Raw genomic sequence first — 22646 nt, forward strand, 5'->3', positions numbered from 1 at the left:
TCAAGAGAGAGCTGGATAGAGCTCTTAAGGATAGCGGAGTGAGGGGGTATGGGGAGAAGGCAGGAACGGGGTACTGATTGAGAGTGATCAGCCATGATCGCATTGAATGGCGGTGCTGGGTCGAAGGGCTGAATGGCCTACTCCTGCACCTATTGTCTATTGTCTATTGTCTATTGTCTATTGTCTATTCTTACAGAGCTTGACAGGGAAGATATTTCACCTGGCTACGGTCTAATACCAGAAGCCACACTCACATAATAAGTAGTTGGCCAGTCGAATAGTGAAAAGCCTGGATGTGGAGAGGATGTTTCCACCAGTGGGAGAGTGTAGGAGCAGAGGTCACAGCCTCTAAATAAAAGGACGTTCCTTTAGGAAGATGAGGAGGAATTTCTTTAGTCTTCAGAGGGTGGTGAATCTGTGAAATTCATTGCCACCGAAGGCTGTGCAGGCCAAGTCAATGGATATTTATATGGCAGAGATAGACATAGAAACATAGAAACATAGAAAATAGGTGCAGGAGGAGGCCATTTGGCCCTTCGAGCCAGCACTGCCATTCATTGTGTTCATGGCTGATCATCCACAATCAGTAACCCGTGCCTGCCTTCTCCCCACATCCCTTGATTCCGCTAGCCCGCAGAGCTCTATTTAGACAGATTCTTGATTAGTACGGGTGTCACGGTTTATGGGGAGAAGGCAGGAGAATGGGGTTAAGAGGGGAAGATAGATCAGCCATGGTTGAATGGCGGAGTAGACTTGATGGGCCGAATGGCCTAATTCTGCTCCTATAACCGTAGAAAGGTAAAGCACAAGAACTGGTCCTGCAGCCCACAGCATCTAAGCTGAGCATAATACAGGGTAAAGTGATTCCATCTGCCTGCAAGTGACCCATATCCCTCTATCCTTGCATATCCATGTGAGTCATAGAGTCATAGAGTCATAGAGTGATACATTGTGGAAACAGGCCCTTCGGCCCAACTCGCCCACACCGGCCAACAATGTCCCAGCTACCCTAGTCCCACCTGCCTGCGCTTGGCCCATAACCCTCCAAACCCGTCCTATCCATGTACTGGTCCAACTATTTCTTAAACGATGGGATAGTCCCTGTCTCAACTACCTCCTCTGGCAGCTCGTTCCATACACCCACCACCCTCTGTGTGAAAAAGTTACCCCTCGGATTCCTATTAAATCTTTTCCCCTTCACCTTGAACCTATGTCTTCTGGTCCTCGATTCCCCTACTCTGGGCAAAAGACTCTGTGCATCTACCCGATCTATTCCTCTCATGATTATCTACACCTCTATATGATCTCCCTCATCCTCCTGCGCTCCATGGAATAGAGACCCAGCCTGCTCAACCTCTCCCTGTAGCTCACACCCTCTAGTCCTGCGCTTAAGTGAAAGCGTCTTAAACACCTTTATCATATCTTTGGGAAGGAGAGATGAAAGAGAGAAAGCAGGGCTGGTTGGTTGGTGGAGGGAAATTAGACACCATTGAACCATGGAGGAGATATCAGTGATGGAGAGAGATCATCAATGGCAGTCTGGCAGATCAGGTGAAAAAGGATAGAAGACGCTTTGAGAAGTCATCCAGAGGCGGTTTCTCCTGCTCCTCCTGACGCTATTGAGTGCTGTCGTTGCCCGGTTGATCCAGAAACTGCCATCTCCATTTTGCTGCCAGCTTTTCGTACCGGGGAAGCATTTACTACAGTGGCGGTGTTTCAGAATGGTGTGAAATGTTGAGAGTGTAACGGATATTGCTTACGCGTCAAATTTGCATGGCAACATATAGAAACTGATATCTAAAGAAAAATATCCCCGATTTTCTCCTCTGTAGGAGTGGACCTAATGATGGGGTAAAGGACACTGCGAATCCTCCAGTACCTCTGAGCACTTACTAAGGCAGTGAATGTTGGTAGGAAACTATTTATTCTACCATTGACTGCTTCTTCAAAATACCTCCCATCTTTTCCCCCCTTTGGCTTGTTTAAAATCTTTCTGCCTAATGCCCTTAATCTCTTCCAGTTTCTCCCCCTGCAACGTTTTTTTTGTTTTTTGGACATTGTTCCATTTAATCTATTTAATGTCCCCTCCCTCCAAGCAGTTTCCATTTTGTTCGTTGATCTTTCAAGCTTCCCAGGGTTCTTTCCAACTTGAGGAACTCTGATAGTTTGCTGACTATTTTCCTTCAGTGGGCTTTCTTCCGATGCCCGCACATTCAAACATGATCATTGGCCCAGCCCCTTGTAAAGTGTTCAGCCTGTCCCTTCGTTTCAAGCTAAACAAAAGTAAGATCAAATAATGCTTGAAATTTTTCAAAAATTGAGCTTTTCGGTTGAACAAAGTTAAACGGAGGTACAAGTCTTCAGATGGAGACGCAAACAAGCTTGAAATCAGTAAAACGCGACAAAATGAAATGACTCCATAGGGCCACAATGTGCTGAAGTAACTCAGCGGGTCAGGCAGACATCTCTGGAGGAAATGGAGAGGCAATGTTTCGGGTCAAGACGCCTTCTTCGGTCTGAAACAGAAATGTCGCCTGTCCGTGTTCTCCAGCAATACTGCCTGACCTGCTGAGTTATTCCAGCATTTTGTGTCCTTTTGTGTATTAACCAGCATGTTGCTTCTACAAGACAACTGTAAATGTGCAAATCTTCTGCCTTACGATCTCAGAGGGGTTGATTAATCCCGCGTGATCGACAGGTGGGTAATCCAAACCCCCATGTCTTCCTGATCTGTCTTAGGCAAAGAGTACAGGTTAGCTCCATGGGCTCGTTCTTGCTGACAGTCAGAACCTCTCCAGACACCTTTCCATTCTCTCTTACCTCGGGCAACTCAAACCCACACTTCAAAGCAGCCATCGCAGTCCATCGCAGTCTAACAGAGACCCTCAAAACCCCAGACACTGGTGCTCCGCGCAGCTTAGGATAACACTTTGGTCAAGTCTCCCTTCAGCGGATAGCTTCATAGTAATTTTTAATCAAACTTCCCTCCTTTTAACAGATACAGATAGTTCTCCTCGGTAAAAGCCCAACAGTCCTTCAGTGAAAATCCCGGACAGATCCTCGTTTCCCCATTGGTTTTTTTCTTTAGGTCAGGAATGGCAGATGCCAATGGCTTTCTCCCACAGCTGCTCAGACTGTGTGAACAGGTTTGGACAGACTTAAACTCAAAGGCAGAGTCTAATGCTCAGCCTTCTGAGGAATAACCGGGTATATCTTCATTAAATCTGATAGTAATCTTTAGCTTTCTCCGAATTTAGTACACAAGATGCTGAAATTGCCCCCAAGATTTCAGAGACCGAAACACACCACGTCCATCCCAAGTAAGTGAAGCCAGTACTTCGGAAGTGACTTAGCTTTAGCGTTTACAGTCTCCTATAAGATATTTATAATAAGGAATAGAATGCAAACAACAGAATTGCACAAAAATTTGCAGGCTAGATAAAAAAGTATCACAAAATGCTGGAGTAACTCAGCAGGTCAGGCAGCATCTCGGAGAGAAGGAATGGGTGACGTTTCGGGTCGAGACCCTTCTTCAGACTGGAGGCAGAAGAAGGGTCTCGACCTGAAACGTCACCCATTGGATGAAGGGATTAAAAGTACCATTAGCAAATTTGCAGATGATACAAAGCTGGGTGGCAGTGTGAACTGTCTATGAGGTTGCAGGGTGACTTGGACAGGTTGTGTGAGTGGGCGGATGCATGGCAGATGCAGTTTAATGTGGATAAGTGTGAGGTTATCCACTTTGGTGGTAAGAATAGGAAGGCAGATTATTATCTGAATGGTGTCAAGTTAGGAAAAGGGGACGTACAACGTGATCTGGGTGTCCTAATGCATCAGTCACTGAAAGGAAGCATGCAGGTACAGCAGGCAGTGAAGAAAGCCAATGGCCTTCATAACAAGAGGAGTTGAGTACAGGAGCAAAGAGGTCCTTCTGCAGTTGTACAGGGCCCCTTGTGAGACTGCACCTTGTGAGACTACATTTTCTAAAGAAAAATATCCCCGATTTTCTCCTCTGTAGGAGTGGACCTAATGATGGGGTAAAGGACACTGCGAAACCTCCAGTACCTCTGAGCACTTACTAAGGCAGTGAATGTTGGTAGGAAACTATTTATTCTACCATTGACTGCTTCTTCAAAATACCTCCCATCTTTTCCCCCCTTTGGCTTGTTTAAAATCTTTCTGCCTAATGCCCTTAATCTCTTCCAGTTTCTCCCCCTGCAACGTTTTTTTTGTTTTTTGGACATTGTTCCATTTAATCTATTTAATGCCCCCTCCCTCCAAGCAGTTTCCATTTTGTTCGTTGATCTTTCAAGTTTCCCAGGGTTCTTTCCAACTTGAGGAACTCTGATAGTTTGCTGACTATTTTCCTTCAGTGGGCTTTCTTCCGATGCCCGCACATTCAAACATGATCATTGGCCCAGCCCCTTGTAAAGTGTTCAGCCTGTCCCTTCGTTTCAAGCTAAACAAAAGTAAGATCAAATAATGCTTGAAATTTTTCAAAAATTGAGCTTTTCGGTTGAACAAAGTTAAACGGAGGTACAAGTCTTCAGATGGAGACGCAAACAAGCTTGAAATCAGTAAAACGCGACAAAATGAAATGACTCCATAGGGCCACAATGTGCTGAAGTAACTCAGCGGGTCAGGCAGACATCTCTGGAGGAAATGGAGAGGCAACGTTTCGGGTCAAGACGCCTTCTTCGGTCTGAAACAGAAATGTCGCCTGTCCGTGTTCTCCAGCAATACTGCCTGACCTGCTGAGTTATTCCAGCATTTTGTGTCCTTTTGTGTATTAACCAGCATGTTGCTTCGACAAGACAACTGTAAATGTGCAAATCTTCTGCCTTACGATCTCAGAGGGGTTGATTAATCCCGCGTGATCGACAGGTGGGTAATCCAAACCCCCATGTCTTCCTGATCTGTCTTAGGCAAAGAGTACAGGTTAGCTCCATGGGCTCGTTCTTGCTGACAGTCAGAACCTCTCCAGACACCTTTCCATTCTCTCTTACCTCGGGCAACTCAAACCCACACTTCAAAGCAGCCATCGCAGTCCATCGCAGTCTAACAGAGACCCTCAAAACCCCAGACACTGGTGCTCCGCGCAGCTTAGGATAACACTTTGGTCAAGTCTCCCTTCAGCGGATAGCTTCATAGTCATTTTTAATCAAACTTCCCTCCTTTTAACAGATACAGATAGTTCTCCTCGGTAAAAGCCCAACAGTCCTTCAGTGAAAATCCCGGACAGATCCTCGTTTCCCCATTGTTTTTTTTCTTTAGGTCAGGAATGGCAGATGCCAATGGCTTTCTCCCACAGCTGCTCAGACTGTGTGAACAGGTTTGGACAGACTTAAACTCAAAGGCAGAGTCTAATGCTCAGCCTTCTGAGGAATAACCGGGTATATCTTCATTAAATCTGATAGTAATCTTTAGCTTTCTCCGAATTTAGTACACAAGATGCTGAAATTGCCCCCAAGATTTCAGAGACCGAAACACACCACGTCCATCCCAAGTAAGTGAAGCCAGTACTTCGGAAGTGACTTAGCTTTAGCGTTTACAGTCTCCTATAAGATATTTATAATAAGGAATAGAATGCAAACAACAGAATTGCACAAAAATTTGCAGGCTAGATAAAAAAGTATCACAAAATGCTGGAGTAACTCAGCAGGTCAGGCAGCATCTCGGAGAGAAGGAATGGGTGACGTTTCGGGTCGAGACCCTTCTTCAGACTGGAGGCAGAAGAAGGGTCTCGACCTGAAACGTCACCCATTGGATGAAGGGATTAAAAGTACCATTAGCAAATTTGCAGATGATACAAAGCTGGGTGGCAGTGTGAACTGTCTATGAGGTTGCAGGGTGACTTGGACAGGTTGTGTGAGTGGGCGGATGCATGGCAGATGCAGTTTAATGTGGATAAGTGTGAGGTTATCCACTTTGGTGGTAAGAATAGGAAGGCAGATTATTATCTGAATGGTGTCAAGTTAGGAAAAGGGGACGTACAACGTGATCTGGGTGTCCTAATGCATCAGTCACTGAAAGGAAGCATGCAGGTACAGCAGGCAGTGAAGAAAGCCAATGGCCTTCATACCAAGAGGAGTTGAGTACAGGAGCAAAGAGGTCCTTCTGCAGTTGTACAGGGCCCCTTGTGAGACTGCACCTAGAGTACTGTGTGTAGTTTTGGTCTCCAAATTTGAGGAAGGATATTCTTGCTATTGAGGGCGTGCAGCGTAGGTTTACTAGGTTAATTCCCGGAATGGCGGGACTGTCATATGTTGAAAGACTGGAGCGACTAGGCTTGTATACACTGGAATTTAGAAAGATGAGAGAGGATCTTATCGAAACGTATAAGATTATTAAGGGGTTGGACACGTTAGAGGCAGGAAACATGTTCCCAATGTTGGGGGAGTCCAGAACAAGGGGCCACCGTTTAAGAATAAGGGGTAGGCCATTTAGAACTGAGATGAGGAAAAACCTTTTCAGTCAGAGAGTTGTGAATCTGTGGAATTCTCTGCCTCAGAAGGCAGTGGAGGCCAATTCTCTGAATGCATTCAAGAGAGAGCTAGATAGAGCTCTTAAGGATAGCGGAGTCAGGGGGTATGGGGAGAAGGCAGGAACGGGGTACTGATTGAGAATGATCAGCCATGATCACATTGAATGGCGGTGTTGGCTCGAAGGGCCGAATGGCCTCCGCCTGCACCTATTGTCTATTGTCTATTGTTACTCCAGCATTTTGTGATACCTTTGATTTGTACCAGCATCTGCAGTTATTTTCCTATGCAGGTTAGATAAAGGTCATTTGGCCCAATCCTCTTGTGCCAGCCCCCTAATTGGAGGCAATCTAATCGACCGAGGAATTAAACATGCAGTTCTTTCTCATAGAGACGTGTAAAATTGTAAAAGGAATGGACAAGGTGGATGCAGGAAAATTGTTCCCAATGTTGGGGGGAGTCCAGAACCAGGGGCCACACAGTCTACGAATAAAGGGGAGGCCATTTAAAACTGAGGTGAGAAGGAACTTTTTCACCCAGAGAGTTGTGAATTTGTGGAATTCTCTGCCGCAGAAGGCAGTGGAGGCCAATTCACTGGATGAATTTAAAAGAGAGTTAGATGGAGCTCTAGGGGCTAGCAGGATCAGGGGGTATGGGGAGAAGGCAGGCACGGGTTACTGATTGTGGATGATCAGCCATGATCACAATGAATGGCGGTGCTGGCTCGAGGAGCCGAATGGCCTCCTCCTGCACCTGTTCTCTATGTTTCTGTGTTTCTAAGGCTGCAGCAAACACAAAGTGCTGGAGGAGGTTAGTGGGTCGGACAGTGTCTGCTTCTTGGTGCTGCCTGGCCCACTGAGATCCTCCTGGACTTTTGAGTTCCGCTCACGATTGTGGCATCTGCAGTCTCGCGTCTCCAATACTGCAGGGCCCTGTCCCCTGACCAGGCACCACCAGAAGGATCGGCAGATTCCAAACCCACTCCAGTGGAGTTACCAGCAAGGCCGTCCACCTCAAATAGACACAAAAAGCCGGAGTAACTCAGCGAGCCAGGCGGCATCTCTGGAGAAAAAGAATAGGTGACGTCTTGGGTCGGAACCCTTCGTCACACCCTTCTTCGCGTTCCGACCCGAAACATCACCCATTCTTTTTCTCCAGAGCTGCTGCCTGACCCGTTGAGTTACTCCGGCATAGGGAAGGCGTAGGAAGTCCAGCAAGTCCCCTACAACTCTCAACAACTTCTGCAGATGCACCATAGAAAGCATTTTATCGCAGCTTGGTTTGGGAACAGCTCCGTCCAAGACCGCAAGAAATTGCAGCGAATTGCGGACGCAGCCCAGATATCACACAAAGTAACTTCCCTTCCATTTATACCTCACGCTGCCTCGGCAAAGCCAGCAGCACAATCAAGGACGAGTCGCACCCCGGCCACTCCCTCTTCTCCCCTCGGGAGAGAAAGGTGTATAAGTGTCAAAAAATGCTCATCTCCAGATTCAGGGACAGTTTCTTCCCGGCTGTTATCAGGCAACTGAAACATCCTACCACAACCAGAGAGCATTGCTGAACTACTACCTACCTCTTTGGTGACTCTTGGACCATCCTTGATCGGGCTTTGCTGGCTTTACCTTGCACCAAACCCCCTTATCGTGTATCTGTACACTGTAAATGGCCCAATTGTAATCATGTATTGTCTTTCTACGGACTGGTGAGCCCGCAGCTAGAGCTTTTCACTGTACCTCGGTACAGGTGACAATAAACTGAACTCAAAACTGAACTGAACTGATAAGACACCACCACTGGACCAGCAATATAAATACAAAACACAAATCTTCGGCTCAATATTCTGAGGAAAGTGACACGCCAAGACATAAACGTTCATAAGTCAGAGCAGAGGTAGATCATCCAGCCCACTGAGACGACTACGTCATTCAATCATGGCTGATCTATCTTTCCCTCTCAGCCCCATTTCCCTGTGTTTTTCCTACCCCCCGACTAAAGAAATTCCTCCTCATCTCCTTTCTAAATGGACAATAGACAATAGGTGCAGGAGGAGGCCATTCGGCCCTTCGAACGGGGTACTGATTGAGAATGATCAGCCATGATCACATTGAATGGCGGTGCTGGCTCGAAGGGCTGAATGGCCTCCTCCTGCACCTATTGTCTATTGAGCCAGCACCGCCATTCAATGTGATCATGGCTGATCATTCTCAATCAGTACCCCGTTCCTGCCTTCTCCCCATACCCCCTGACTCTGCTATCCTTAAGAGCTCTATCTAGCTCTCTCTTGAATGCATTCAGAGAATTGGCCTCCACTGCCTGCTGAGGCAGAGAATTCCACAGATTCACAACTCTCTGACTGAAAAAGTTTTCCCTCATCTCCGTTCTAAATGGCCTACCCCTTATTCCTAAACTGTGGCCCCTGGTTCTGGACTCCCCCAACATTGGGAACATGTTTCCTGCCTCTAACGTGTCCAACCCCTTAATAATCTTATACGTTTCGATAAGATCCCCTCTCATCCTTCTAAATTCCAGTGTATACAAGCCTAGTCGCTCCAGTCTTTCAACATATGACAGTCCCGCCATTCCGGGAATTAACCTAGTAAACCTACGCTGCACGCACTCAATAGCAAGAATATACCTTCCTCAAATTTGGAGACCAAAACTGCACACAGTACTCCGGGTGCGGTCTCACTAGGGCCCTGTACAACTGCAGAAGGACCTCTTTGCTCCTGTACTCAACTCCGCTTGTTTTGAAGGCCAACATTCCATTGGCTTTCTTCACTGCCAGCTGTACCTGCATGCTTCCTTTCAGTGACTGGTGCACTAGGACACCCAGATCTCGTTGTACGTCCCCTATAGATACTGTAGTGGCCTGGATGTGGCCAGAAGTAGGCTGGACGCCAGGCAGGTTTAGAAAGTTCTTTAATGCAGGTAGTGAGCATCCACTCACAACGAGTTCCACCGAAGGGATGAACACTCCCTGGGTAGAAACCCCGTAGCCTGTGGGCAGTCCCTTGTCCCTGTCCGTCAAGTGCTGAGGGGACTGGCCCAAGGAGTGGCCTAATATCCAGGGAACGCCACAACACGTCCTGTTATTCTGAGGCTGTGCCCTCTGGTCCCAGACTCTCCCACTCCTGTGAGAGCAGACAGTGCCTTGGTTTAATATCAAGTCCAAAAGACAGTGCAGAGCTCCCTCAGTTGCACGCAGTGGAAACATTCTCTCCACATCCACTCTATCCAGGCCTTGCACTATTCAGTAAGTTTCAATGAAGTCAATAGACAATAGACAATAGGTGCAGGAGGAGGCCATTCGGCCCTTCGAGCCAGCACCGCCATTCAATGTGATCATGGCTGATCATTCTCAATCAGTACCCCGTTCCTGCCTTCTCCCCATACCCCCTGACTCCGCTATCCTTAAGAGCTCTATTTAGCTCTCTCTCTTGAAAGCATTCAAAGAATTGGCCTCCATTGCCTTCTGAGGCGGAGAATTCCACAGATTCACAACTCTCTGACTGAAAAGGTTTTCCCTCATCTCAGTTCTAAATGGCCTACCCCTTATTCTTAAACTGTGGCCCCTTGTTCTGGACTCCCCCAACATTGGGAACATGTTTCCTGCCTCTAACGTGTCCAACCCCTTAATAATCTTATACGTTTCGATACGATCTCCCCAAATCCTCTCCACATCCACTCTATCCAGGCCTTGCACTATTCGGTAAGTTTCAATGAAGTCACCCCCCCCTCATCCTTCTAAACTCCAGCGAGGACAGGCCCAGTGCTGTTACCGTCATATGTTAACCCATTCATCCCCGGGATCACTCCCATATCTACAAGGCACCATCTCTGTGGTATTATTGATTGCTCTCCATTTGTCCATGGGAGTAGCTCCAAGTCCACTCAAGAGGCTTGACTGCATTCAGAACAAAGTAGTCTGCGTGATCGTTAACTCCTTCAATGCTTTTACCTGTGATTGGCCGCTGTGTGTACCTGCCCGAGCTCCCGTGGAGATGCTTCCCAAATAGTTCCACCCGCTAGTCAGAGATACAACTTACATTGCACACTTACGCTCAGTCCGACTTAGCCTACGCGATCGCCCGGTTGACAAATATTTTAATTCCCGTTCCAATACTGACCTTTCTGTCCTGGGCCTCCTCCATTGTTAGAGTGAGGCCCAGCGCAAACTGGAGGAACAGCACCTCATATTTCGCTTGGGCATCTTACCACCCAACGGTATTAACGATGATCTCTCTAATTTCAAGTACCTCCTGCATTCCCTCTCCTCCCCTCTCTCCCACACCCTAGTTGTCCCACCAGCTCCACTGTTTTGCATCCTTGTATCCCTCTCATTATCACACTTTTGCCAGCCAACTTTGAGCCATTATGGACTCCACACTTCCTGAGGTCATCTATTTCCGGTCCTGATTGGTTCTGGTCTTGCCTCTAGTTCCTCCCCCACACACCTTTATATTCAGTCTGAAGAAGGGTAACGAACCAAAATGTCACATATCTGTTTTCTCCAGAGATGCTGCCTGAGCCGCTGAGTTACTTCAGCATTTTGGTCTACAGTCATAGAGAGAAGGGATAATGATACACCAGGAATACCAGGGCCATCACCAAGCTCCTCTGGTCTACCACATCAATGCCTCTCAAAGTTTTATACATTTCCACCAGGTGGGGTTGCCAACTATCTCACTCCCAAATAAGGGACAAGGTGACGTCACCGCCCCGCGCCCAACGTGACCTCACACAGCCAGCAGCGAAGGTGCTCCTGCTCCACCAATGGCGGCCGCCCGGGCCAGGAAGTGGGTTGCTACGCAACATCCGTTAGGTGGCTGCCGGCATCCGGACCAACAGTGTCCACACCCACACTGCCCGGACCTATACTGTCTGGTCCTACAGCGTCCGGACCTACAGCGTCCGGACCTACACTGTCCGGGCCTACAGCGTCCGGACCCACACTGTCCGGGCCTACAGCGTCCGGACCCACACTGTCCACACCCACACTGCCTGGACCTACACTGTCCGGGCTTACAGCGTCCGGACCTACAGTTTCTGGGCCTACACTGCCCGGGCCTACAACGTCCGGACCTACATTGTCCGGGCCTACAGCGTTCGGACCTATAGTGTTCGGGCCTACACTGTGCGGGCCTACAGTGTCCGGACCTACACTGTCCGGGCCTACAGTGTCTACACCTACACTGCCCGGGCCTACAGTGCCCGGGCCTATAGTGTCCGGGCCTAAAGCACCCCCCGGGCCTAATACAGGACAAGGGCGGTCCCGTACGGGACAAACCAATTTAGCCCAAAACACTGGATGTCCCAGCGAATACAGGACAGTTGGCAACCCTAGCATCAGGTCTCCCCTCAACCCCTGATATTCCAGAGAAAACATTCCAAGTCTATCCAACCTCCCCGTGTAACTAATCCAGGTATTATTCTGGTAAACGTCCTCCTCTGCACCCTTTCCAAAGCCAACACATCCCTCCTGTATTGGGGAGAACAGAACTGCGCACAATATCTAAAGTCAGCTTAACCAAAGTCTGATGAAGCTGCATTATGACTTCCAGACTCTCGTATTCGATGGCCCGACCAAAGAAGGCCGTATGCCTTCTTTACCACGCTGTCTACTTGAGTTGCCACTTTGGTGCGCACCTGAACACACGTTGTGTTCACAATGGGTTAAAGGTGGCCGGATGCTGACCTTTCCCTTCGAACAACCGTTACTCGGCCGTTAGGGGGTGGGGTTTGAGTTGGCGATGGGAGACAAGAGAGGCAAGAAGTGGCGGGAGAAACTCTGGCTTCCCATCGCCAGGTCTCAAATGACAGGCAGAAGACAAAGTGAAACCAAGCCAAGTCATAGTGGGGAAACAGGCCCCTTCTGCCCAACTTGCCCACATGCCCCATCCACACCTGCCCGTGCTTGGCCCATAACCCCGCTAACCCTATCCTATCCATGCACCAGTCCAAACGTCTCTCAAGTGTTACGATAGTACCTGCCTCAACTACCTTCTTGGCTGGTAGATCGGCATGGTGGCACAGTGGGAGAGTTGCTGTCTTACTGCACCAGAGACTGTGGTTCGATCCTGACTATGGGTGCTGTCTCTTATGTTCATTTGTACGAAGGCAGACACAAAATGCTGGAGTAACTCAGCGGGACAGGCAGCATCTCTGGAGAGCAGGAATGGGTGACATTTTGGGTGAGACCCTTCTTCAGACTGATCATTTGTACGTTCTCCCCGTGACCTGTGTGGGTTTTCCTCGGGTCCTCCCATGCTCCAAAGACGTGCAGGTTTGTAGGTTAATTAGCTTCGGTAAAATTGTAAATTGTCCCCAGTGCCTGTAGGGTAGTGCTACTATGCGGAGATCGCTGGTCGGCGTGAACTCAGTGGGCCATGCTTTATTTCTAAATTAAACTAAACTCCCCCGGCAGCTCATTCCAAATACCCACTACCCTTTTGTGTGTTAAAAAAAAGTCTCCCCTCAGTAGGGGTGCCGACTATAGCACTCCCAAATACGGGACAAGGTGACGTCACCGCCCCATGCTCCACGTGACTTCATCCAGCCAGCGGCCACGTGCTCCCACCCCACCAATGGCGGCCGCCCGGGCCAGGAGGCGGGTTGCTACGCAGCCTCCGTCAGGCGGCGCCCAGGCCTCCGGGCCTACACTGTCCCGACCGACCTAAGCTGTCTGGAAGGTAGGGACAGAAGGTAGGCTAGTTGGCATCTGCAGTTTTTTTCCTACTACTGTCCGGACCTACAGCGTCCGGACCTACGGCGCCCGGGCCTCCGGGCCTACACTGTCCCGACCGACCTACACTGGTTGCCCAGTAGGTAGGGACAGAAGGTAGGCTAGGAAGGTAGGGACAGAAGATAGGCTAGTTGGCATCTGCAGTTTTTTTCCTACTACACTGTCCGGACCTACAGCATCCGGGCCTACAGCGTCCGGGCCTACAGTGGGCCCCGGGCCTACAGTGTCCAGGCCTACAGTGTCCAGACCTACAGCATCTGGGCCTACAGTGGGCCCCGGGCCTACAGTGTCCAGGCCTACAGTGTCTGGGCCTACAGCATCTGGGCCTACAGTGGGCCCCGGGCCTCACACGGGACAAGGGCAGTCCCGTACGGGACAAGCCGATTTAGCTCAAAATACGGGATGTCGCGGCTAATACGGGACAGTTGGCGACCCTACCCCTCAGGTTCCCGAGTCTCATATCGACTGCAGTAGGCCATTCAGCCCTTTGAAACGATACCATCTTTCAATGATAACGCAGCTGACCTGTCTCAGTCTTTAACGTACAATTGACATATTTCCTATTTTCTCCTCGCGGCTTGAACCAGAACTGTGAGCATGCCGGAGATGAGGAGGACAGGACAACTCGCTGCTTTGAAATTGCAGTCACAGTCCCACAGCGGAATCCCGAGCAGGCGACGGTTGATACCCACCTCCATCAAAGGCCTTTCCAGCATGAGCGCTCTCAGTGGTCGTACCATCTGAGTCCAATGGTCCTCCTCCCTCCCCGCGGAGGTGCACAAACAAGAAAGCACCGCGCTGGGACCTTCAAGGGCGGCCTTGGATAGAGTAAATCCAGAACAGAGCGGGCGGGAGAGAGGGAGGGATCCACAACACGGTCAATCTGGGATTTAAAAAATATATATTGTATCGGGTTGAATTTATGTTTCATTTTAGTATAGTTAGTAAAAATGTTCACACTGTTTAAAATTTATACAATGGAAAGATTAACTGCTGCATGACATGTTTTAGGCTAAGTGGTACTCATTGTAAAGGATTTATTTAATAACTAAATTTTGTTAAACTTTCCAATTTTTGTTATTAAAGAGAGTTCCCAAACGGTGCCTTTTCATTGTATAAATAAAATAAATAAAGGTGATTTTACGACTGAATTTTGATCTCACTTTTATTTTATCACCATATTTTGGCCTTACTCCTTAGCAACACTGTTGCCGCAGCTGATAGTGTCACTGCCTTGATTTGGTTAGATCCTGACCTCAGGTTAGGGTTGCCAACTTTCTCACTCCCAAATAAGGGACAAATGGCGACGTCACAGGCCTACACTGTCCGGGCCTACAGCATCCGGGCCTACAGTGTCCGGACCTACAGCAGCCCTCAGGCCTACAGTGTCCGGGCCTACAATGTCCGGGCCTACAGTGTTCGGGCCTACAGTGCCGGGCCTACAATGTCCGGGCCTACAGTGTCCGAGCCTACAGTCTCCGGGCCTACAGTGTCCGGGCCTACAGCGCCCCCCAGGCATAATATGGGACAAACCAATTTAACCCAAAATATGGGATGTCCCAGCTAATACGGGAAAGTTGGCAACCCTACCTCGGGTGCTGCCTGTGTGGAGTTTATGTGTTCTCCCTGAGACTGCGTGGGTTTTCTCTGGTGGGTGTCCCGGTTCCCTCCCTCATCCCAAAGAAGAATGGCAATGTGGAAGGAAACTGGGAGCACCCGGAGAAAACCCACGCAGTCACAGAATGTGCAAACTCCGAAGGGACAGCACCTGTAGTCAGGATCGAACCCGGGTCTCTGGTGATGTAAGCAGCAAGTTTACCGCTGCGCCACCCCAGCTTAAAGTCAACAGCTTCAAGTTGCTGGGCGTACAACTCTCTGAAGATGTGTGGGTGTGTATTCATTGGAATTTAGAAGGATGAGAGGGGATCTTATAGAAACATGTAAAATTCTTAGGGGGTTGGACAGGCTGGTTGCAGGAAAAATATTCCCCATGCTGGGGGAGTCCAGAAACAGGGGCCACAGTGTAAGAATAAGGGGTAGGCCACTGAGGACTGAGATGAGGAAAGACGATTTCACCCAGAGAGTTGTGAATCTGTGGAATCCTCTGCCACAGAAGGCAGTGGAGGCCGATTCACTGGATGTTTTCAAGAGTGAGTTAGATTTATCTCTCAGGGCTAACAAAATCAAGGGATATGGGGAGAAACCAGGGTCGGGGTACTGGTTCTGGATGATCAGCCATGATCATATTGAATAAGGGGTAGGCCATTTAGAACGGAGATGAGGAAAAACTTTTTCAGTCGGAGAGTTGTGAATCTGTTGAATTCTCTGCCTCAGAAGGCATTGGAGGCCAATTCTCTGAATGCATTCAAGAGAGAGCTAGATAGAGCTCTTAAGGATAGCGGAGTCAGGGGGTATGGGGAGAAGGCAGGAACGGGGTACAGATTGAGAATGATCAGCCATAATCACATTGAATGACGGTGCTGGCTCGAAGGGCTGAATGGCCTACTCCTGCACCTATTGTCTATTGAATGGCGATGCTGGATCGTAGGGCCAAATGGCCCACTCCTGTACCTATTTTTCTATATTTCTGTGTTTCTATGTTTCTATACACTGGTGTGTTGTTTCCTCTTTATTTAATAGTCAAGAGTGATTAATTGTTATATGTTCTGAAACAGCAATGAAGTTCTTACTTGCAGCAGCAGAACAGGTCTGTAATCGCATTAATCAATTGATAATATAATAAACAAACAAAAACAGATCAATAAATTAAAAAAACAAAATTGGTGCAAAACAAAGCAAAAGCCTATACTGCTTCTATTGCTAATTTATGCTGCCTGGAATTGCTAATTTATTTATGCTGCTTGCAACTTCATTTTAAACCTAGAAACATGGACACACACATCCATAAAAGAAGGATCGCGACCCAAAACGTCACCTATCCATGTTCTTCAGAGATGCTGCCGGACCCGCTGAGTTACTCCAGCACTCTGAGAAATGTCACCTATCCATGTTCTCCACAGATGCTGCCTGACCCGCTGAGTTACTCCAGCACTCTGTGAAACGTCACCTATCCATGTTCTCCATAGATGTTGCCTGACCCGCTGAGTTACTCCAGCACTCTGTGAAACGTCACCTATCCATGTTCTCCACAGATGCTGCCTGACCCACTGAATTACTCCAGCACTCTGAGAAACGTCACCTATCCATGTTCTCCACAGATGCTGCCTGACCCGCTGAGTTACTCCAGCACTCTGTGAAACGTCACCTATCCATGTTCTCCAGAGATGCTGCCTGACCCGCTGAGTTACTCCAGCATTCTGTGAAACGTCACCTATCCATGTTCTCCAGAGATGCTGCCTGACCCGCTGAGTTACTCCAGCACTTTGTGTCCTTTGTGTGTATCAACCAGCAACTGTAGTTTGTTGTTTGTAGCAGCAGAAACAAGAAGTCGAGGATGTTGGTTCATACACAAAAGGACACAAAGTGCTGGGGAAACTCAACGGGTCAGGCAGCATCTCTGGAGGGTAAAGGATAGGTGACGTTTCGGGTCGGAACCCTTCCTTGTGAAGCAGGGTCTTGACCCGAAACATTACTTATTCTTTTACTCCAGAGATGCTACCTGACCTACTGAGTTACTCCAGCACTTTGTGGCTATCTTCGGTCTCAACCAGCATCTGCAGTTCCTTCCTACAGATTTTGTGTGGAGAATGTGGACAGGTTCAATGGTGCTTTTATTGTCACATGTGCAAAGCCACAGTGAAATTCTTTGTGTAATAAGAACACACTTGCTGGTTTTTGTACCAAAGAAGGACACAAAGTGCTGGAGTAACTCCGCAGGTCAGTGAGCATTTCTGGAGACCATGGATTGGTGATGTCTCGGGTCGAGACCCTACTTCCAGGCAATTATCAGGCGACTGGATAGACTGGGCTTGTACTCGCTGGAATTTAGAAGACTGAGGGGGGATCTTATAGAAACATATAAATTTCTTAAGGGGTTGGACAGGCTAGATGCGGGAAGATTGTTCCCGATGTTGGGGGAGTCCAGAACCAGGGGTCACAGCTTAAGGATAAGGGGGAAGTCTTTTAGGACCGAGATGAGAAAACATTTCTTCACACAGAGAGTGGTGAGTCTGTGGAATTCTCTGCCACAGAAGGTAGTTGAGGCCAGTTCATTGGCTATATTTAAGAGGGAGTTAGATGTGGCCCTTTTTGCTAAAGGGATCAGGGGGTATGGAGAGAAGGCAGGTACAGGCTACTGAGCTGGATGATCAGCCATGATCATATTGAATGGCGGTGCAGGCTCGAAGAGCCGAATGGCCTACTCCTGCACCTATTTTCTATGTTTCTATGTTTCTATGACTGAGCCATCCTACCACAACCAGAGAGCAGTCCTGAATTTCTATCAACCTCATTGAAGACTCTTGGATAGGGGTGCCAACTCTCTCACCCCCAAATACGGGACAAGGTGACGTCACCGCCCCTCGCCCCACGTGATTCCAGCCAGAGGCCACGTGCTCCCGCTCCACGAATGGCAGCCGCCCGGGCCGGGAGGCGGGTTGCTACGCAACCTCCGTTAGGCAGCGCCTGGGCCGCCGAACCTAGACTGTCTGGAGGTAAAATGTCGGAAACCTATAGTGTCGGGACCTAAACTGTCTGGACCTACAGTGTCGGGGCCGACAGCGTCCGGGTCTAATACGGGACAAGGGCGGTCCCGTACGGGACAAATCAATTTAGCCCAAAACATGCGATGTCCCATTAGACAATAGACAATAGACAATAGGTGCAGGAGGAAGCCATTCGGCCCTTCGTGCCAGCACCGCCATTCAATGTGATCATGGCTGATCATTCTCAATCAGTACCCCGTTCCTGCCTTCTCCCCATACCCCCTGACTCCGCTATCCTTAAGAGCTCTATCCAGCTCTTTCTTGAATGCATTCAGAGAATTGGCCTCCATTGCCTTCTGAGTCAGACAATTCCACAGATTCACAACTCTCTGACTGAAAAAGGTTTTCCTCATCTCAGTTCTAAAAAGCCTACCCCTTATTCTTAAACTGTGGCCCCTTGTTCTGGACTCCCCCAACATTGGGAACATGTTTCCTGCCTCTAGCGTGTCCAAAGACGTACAGGTATGTAGGTTAATTGGCTGGGTAAAATGTTAAAAAAATAAATAAATAAAATTGTCCCTAGTGGGTGTAGGATAGTGTTAATGTACGGGGATCGTTGGGCGGCACGGACTTGGTGGGCCGAAAAGGCCTGTTTCCAGCTGTATATATATGATATGATATGATAACCCCTTAATAATCTTATACGTTTCAATAAGATCTCCTCTCATCCTTCTAAATTCCAGTGTGTACAAGCCTAGTCGCTCCAGTCTTTCAACATACGACAGTCCCGTCATTCCGGGAATTAACCTAGTAAACCTACGCTGCACGCCCTCAATAGCAATACGGCTAATATGGGACAGTTGCCAACCCTTGGACTATCTTTAATCAGGCTTTACTGGCTTTATGATGCACTAAATGGTCATTCAAGTTATTCCCTTTATCATGTAGCTGTACACCGTGGAAGGCTTGATTGTAATCACGTATTGTCTTTCCCGCTAACTGGATGGCACGCAACAAAAGCTTTTCACTGTACCTCTGTACACGTGACAATAAAGTAAACTCCATGGACAAGTGTATCCTTGTTTCTTGCTTTGAAATGCAGTTGGATTCATGAGAAATGAGAGTTGTAAATCTGTGGAATTCTCTGCCTCAGAAGTCAGTGGAGGCCAATTCTCTGAATGCATTCAAGAGAGAGCTCTTAAGGATAGCGGAGTCAGGGGGTATGGGGAGAAGGCAGGAACGGGGTACTGATTGAGAATGACCAGCCATGATCACATTGAATGGTGGAAGAGTAGGCCATTCGGCCCTTGGAGACAGCACTGCCATTCAATGTGATCATGGCTGATCGTTCTCAATCAGTACCCCGTTCCTGCTTTCTCCCCATACCCCCTGACTCCGCTATCCTTAAGAAATCATCAGTCTGAAGAAGGGTCTCGACCCGAAACGTCGCCCATTCCTTCTCTCCTGAGATGCTGCCTGACCCGCTGAGTTACTCCCCAGCATTTTGTGAAATAAATACCTTCGATTTGTACCAGCATCCGCAGTTATTTTCTTATACACATTGAATGGCGGTGCTGGCTCGAAGGGCCGAGTGGCCTACTCCTGCACCTATTGTCTATTGACAAGTACATCCTACGTTTCTTGCTTTGAAATGCAGTTGGATTCATGAGAGGTGAGAGGAAGTAAAATCAGCATTGGCTAATATTTACTGTGGAGACTCACTGTGATGGATGTTTCTTTTGTTTGGTGTTAGTCTATGATTGTATGTATGTGTTATTGCATTTTCATTGATTATTCTTATTGGTCTTATTGTTGAACTGCGGGTAATGTTTCATTTCACTGCACATTTATGTGTATGTGACAAATAAACGACTATTGACTATTTGATTGTCAAGTCAAGAAGCAAGTGGTGTCTTGTGTGGGAAAAGGGGGGGGGGGAAGTAATTCTGTGTGGCAATGCTGAGGGGGGCGGAACGTTTGTGAGGGAGTGTGCAGGGAGATTGCGGACGGTCCGGCTGCAGCACCAGGAAGTAAGTAAGTCAGAGAGGGAGAGAGAGAGGGGGAGAGAAGGTTTGTTGATTTTATATAAAACAAAATATTTTCAGACAATTTCAACCACTAACTCTTTAAGTTTAACTTCCCTACTGGGGCCCTGTTGAGTTTGCCGCCCCCACACTTGCCTCCCCCACACTTGCCTCCAATGCCCAGCAAAACCTCTTTATATAATATTTCATCATATTTAATATTATCTTTCTTTTAAAACATTTTAAACATTTTAAATCCCCCAGAATAGTTTAAAACCATGTTTATGTGATGATATGCAATGTCTAACCAAACTGAACTGAGCTTGTACAATGTATAATTAGTGGTTTGGGTTTTTTTTCTTTTTTGTCGCTTATTAATTATTTCTGGTCTGCTTCTTGTTTTAAAGACTGTTTGTCTTATTGTGGGGGAGAATTGGAGGAGGAAATCTAAATTTTCAGTCCCCCCCCCCCCCCCCCTCCCCATCACCAGCTAATAATTACCTTAGGGAAGATGTTGGGACAAGGAACAGCAGATGATGGTTTACGGAAAGAAAAAAAAGACTCAAAGTGCTGGAGTAACTCAGCGGGCCAGGCAGCATCTCTGGAGAACATTCCCACACAATAGACAATAGGTGCAGGAGGATGCCATTCAGCCCTTCGAGCCAGCACCGCCATTCAATGTGATCATGCCTGATCGTTCTCAATCAGTACCCCGTTCCTGCCTTCTCCCCATACACCCTGACTCCGCTATCTTTAAGAAATCATCAGTCTGAAGAAGGGTCTCGACCCGAAACGTCACCCATTCCTTCTCTCCAGAGATGCTGCCTGACCTGCTGAGTTACTCCAAAATTTTGTGAATACCTTTGATTTGTACCAGCATCTGCAGTTATTTTCTTACACTGCTATCTTTAAGAGTTCTATCTAGCTCTCTTGAAAGCATCCAGAGAATTGGCCTCCACTGCCTTCTGAGGCAGAGAATTCCACACATAGGTGGTGGCACGGTGGCACAGCGGTAGAGTTGCTGCCTCACAGCACCAGAGAACCGGGTTCGATCCTGACTACGGGTGCTGTCTACAGAGTTTGTACCTTCTCCCTGTGACTGCGTGGGTTTTCTCTGGGTGCTTCGGTTTCCTCCCACACTCCAAAGACATACAGGATTGTAGTTTAATTGTCTTCAGTAAAATTGTAAATTGATCCCAGTGTATGCGTGGGACGGTATCAGTTTAGTTCAATGGTAGACGCAAAATGCTGGAGTAACTCAGCTGGACAGGCAGCATCTCTGGAGAGAAGGAATGGGTGACATTTCGGGTTGAGACCCTTCTTCAGACTGATGTTAGTTTAGTTCAGTTTAGTTTAGAGATACAGTGCGGAAACAGGCCATTCGGCCCAACGAGTCCGCGCCGACCAACGATCCCTTCACATTAACACAAGCCTACACACACTAGGGCCAATTTACACTTACACCAAGTGTAGTATAACTTGCTTACGAAAAAAACCCCAAGCTAATTAACCCACAAACCTGTACGTCTTTGGAGCGTGGGAGGAAACCAAAGATCTCAGCAAAAATCCACGCGGTCTTGGGGAGAACGTACAAACTGCTGGAGTACCAGCACCCGGAGTCGGGATTGAACCCGGGTCTCTGACGCTGCAAGCGCTGTAAAGGCAGAAACTCTACCGCTGCGCCACCATGCCGTTAGTGTATGGGGATTGCTGAAGGCACGGACTCGGTGGGCTGAAGGGCCCGTTTCTGCGCTGTATCTCTACACTAAACTAAAGACTAATGGGCCACATGCTTGAGAGTAGAGAAGGTTTCTCTTCAGACACTAATGGGTTGAGGGATACGTGTCCAATGCATTGCTGAGGGAGTGTTGCCCAGTTAGAGCAGTTATCTCTGAATTAGGATGTTAAACTGAGATGCTATTTGCTCTCTCTGGTGAACATGATTTGACTGTATTTATGTAGTGCGTATCTGCCCTGTTTGAAAGGCATGCAAAAAAACATCTTCCACTGTGGAAATGAGGAACTGCATATGCTGATTTACAAGAGAAGACACAGAGTGCTGGAGTAACTGAGCAGGCCAGGCAGCATCTTTCCTCTTCCATCAGGCAGGAGGGACAGGACCCTTCCTCGGAGCTGTGCAGTACGTCGTTATCTCTGTGTGTCTCCAGCTCTGGCCTCAGGATGGTGGGAAGGACTTTGACGAAACAGCGAAATGAGGAGGTTCAGCAGAAAATTGCAGAGAGTTGCGGGCGCATCACATAAAACAACCTCCCTTCCATTGACTCCGTCTGCACTTCACGCTGTCTCGGCAAGGCCAGCAGCATAATCAAGGACCAGTCTCACCCTGGCCACTCCCTCTTCTCCCTTCTCCAGGTCGGCAAAAGGAACAGAAGTGTGAAAACGCACACCGCCAAATTCAGGGACAGATTCTTCTCCGCTGTTATCAGTCAACTGAACCGTCCCGTCGCCAACTAGTGAACAGTCCTGAGCTACTGTCAACCCATGGATTATCTTCAATCAGTTTACTGGACTTTATCGTGCGCTAAACATTATTCCCTTTATCGTGTATCTGTGGACGGTTCGATTGTCATCGTGTACAGATGCTCCTCGACTTACGATGGGGTTATGTTCCGGTAATCCCATAGAAAATATCGTAAGTCGAAAACGCATATCGCTAGCGTGGGAAAAGATCAAAATTCGAAGTACGGTTTCTACTGAATGTGTATCGCGTTTAGAAACATAGAAACATAGAAAATAGGTGCAGGAGTAGGCCATTCGGCCCTTCGAGCCT

General features: G+C 48.1%; 2 protein-coding genes across 2 annotated transcripts in view; both read left to right on the forward strand.

Moving 5' to 3' along the window:
• cfap65 (cilia and flagella associated protein 65) overlaps positions 1–14224 on the forward strand; it is a 198388-nt gene extending 184164 nt beyond the window's left edge. Inside the window, exons 34-35 of the mRNA XM_078404358.1 lie at positions 5444–5506; positions 13815–14224. Of these exons, the coding sequence (XP_078260484.1) occupies positions 5444–5506; positions 13815–13971 (220 nt within the window). The 3' untranslated portion in view covers positions 13972–14224. The remainder of the gene's footprint in view (positions 1–5443; positions 5507–13814) is intronic.
• A 5603-nt stretch (positions 14225–19827) lies between these two features.
• Positions 19828–22646, forward strand: part of nhej1 (nonhomologous end-joining factor 1) — a 248085-nt gene continuing 245266 nt past the window's right edge. Inside the window, exon 1 of the mRNA XM_078404359.1 lies at positions 19828–19861. The gene's annotated coding sequence lies outside the window, so the exon portion shown is untranslated. The remainder of the gene's footprint in view (positions 19862–22646) is intronic.

The sequence above is a fragment of the Rhinoraja longicauda genome, chromosome 8 (genome assembly GCF_053455715.1).
Source record: "Rhinoraja longicauda isolate Sanriku21f chromosome 8, sRhiLon1.1, whole genome shotgun sequence".
Classification (NCBI taxonomy): Eukaryota; Metazoa; Chordata; class Chondrichthyes; order Rajiformes; family Arhynchobatidae; genus Rhinoraja; species Rhinoraja longicauda.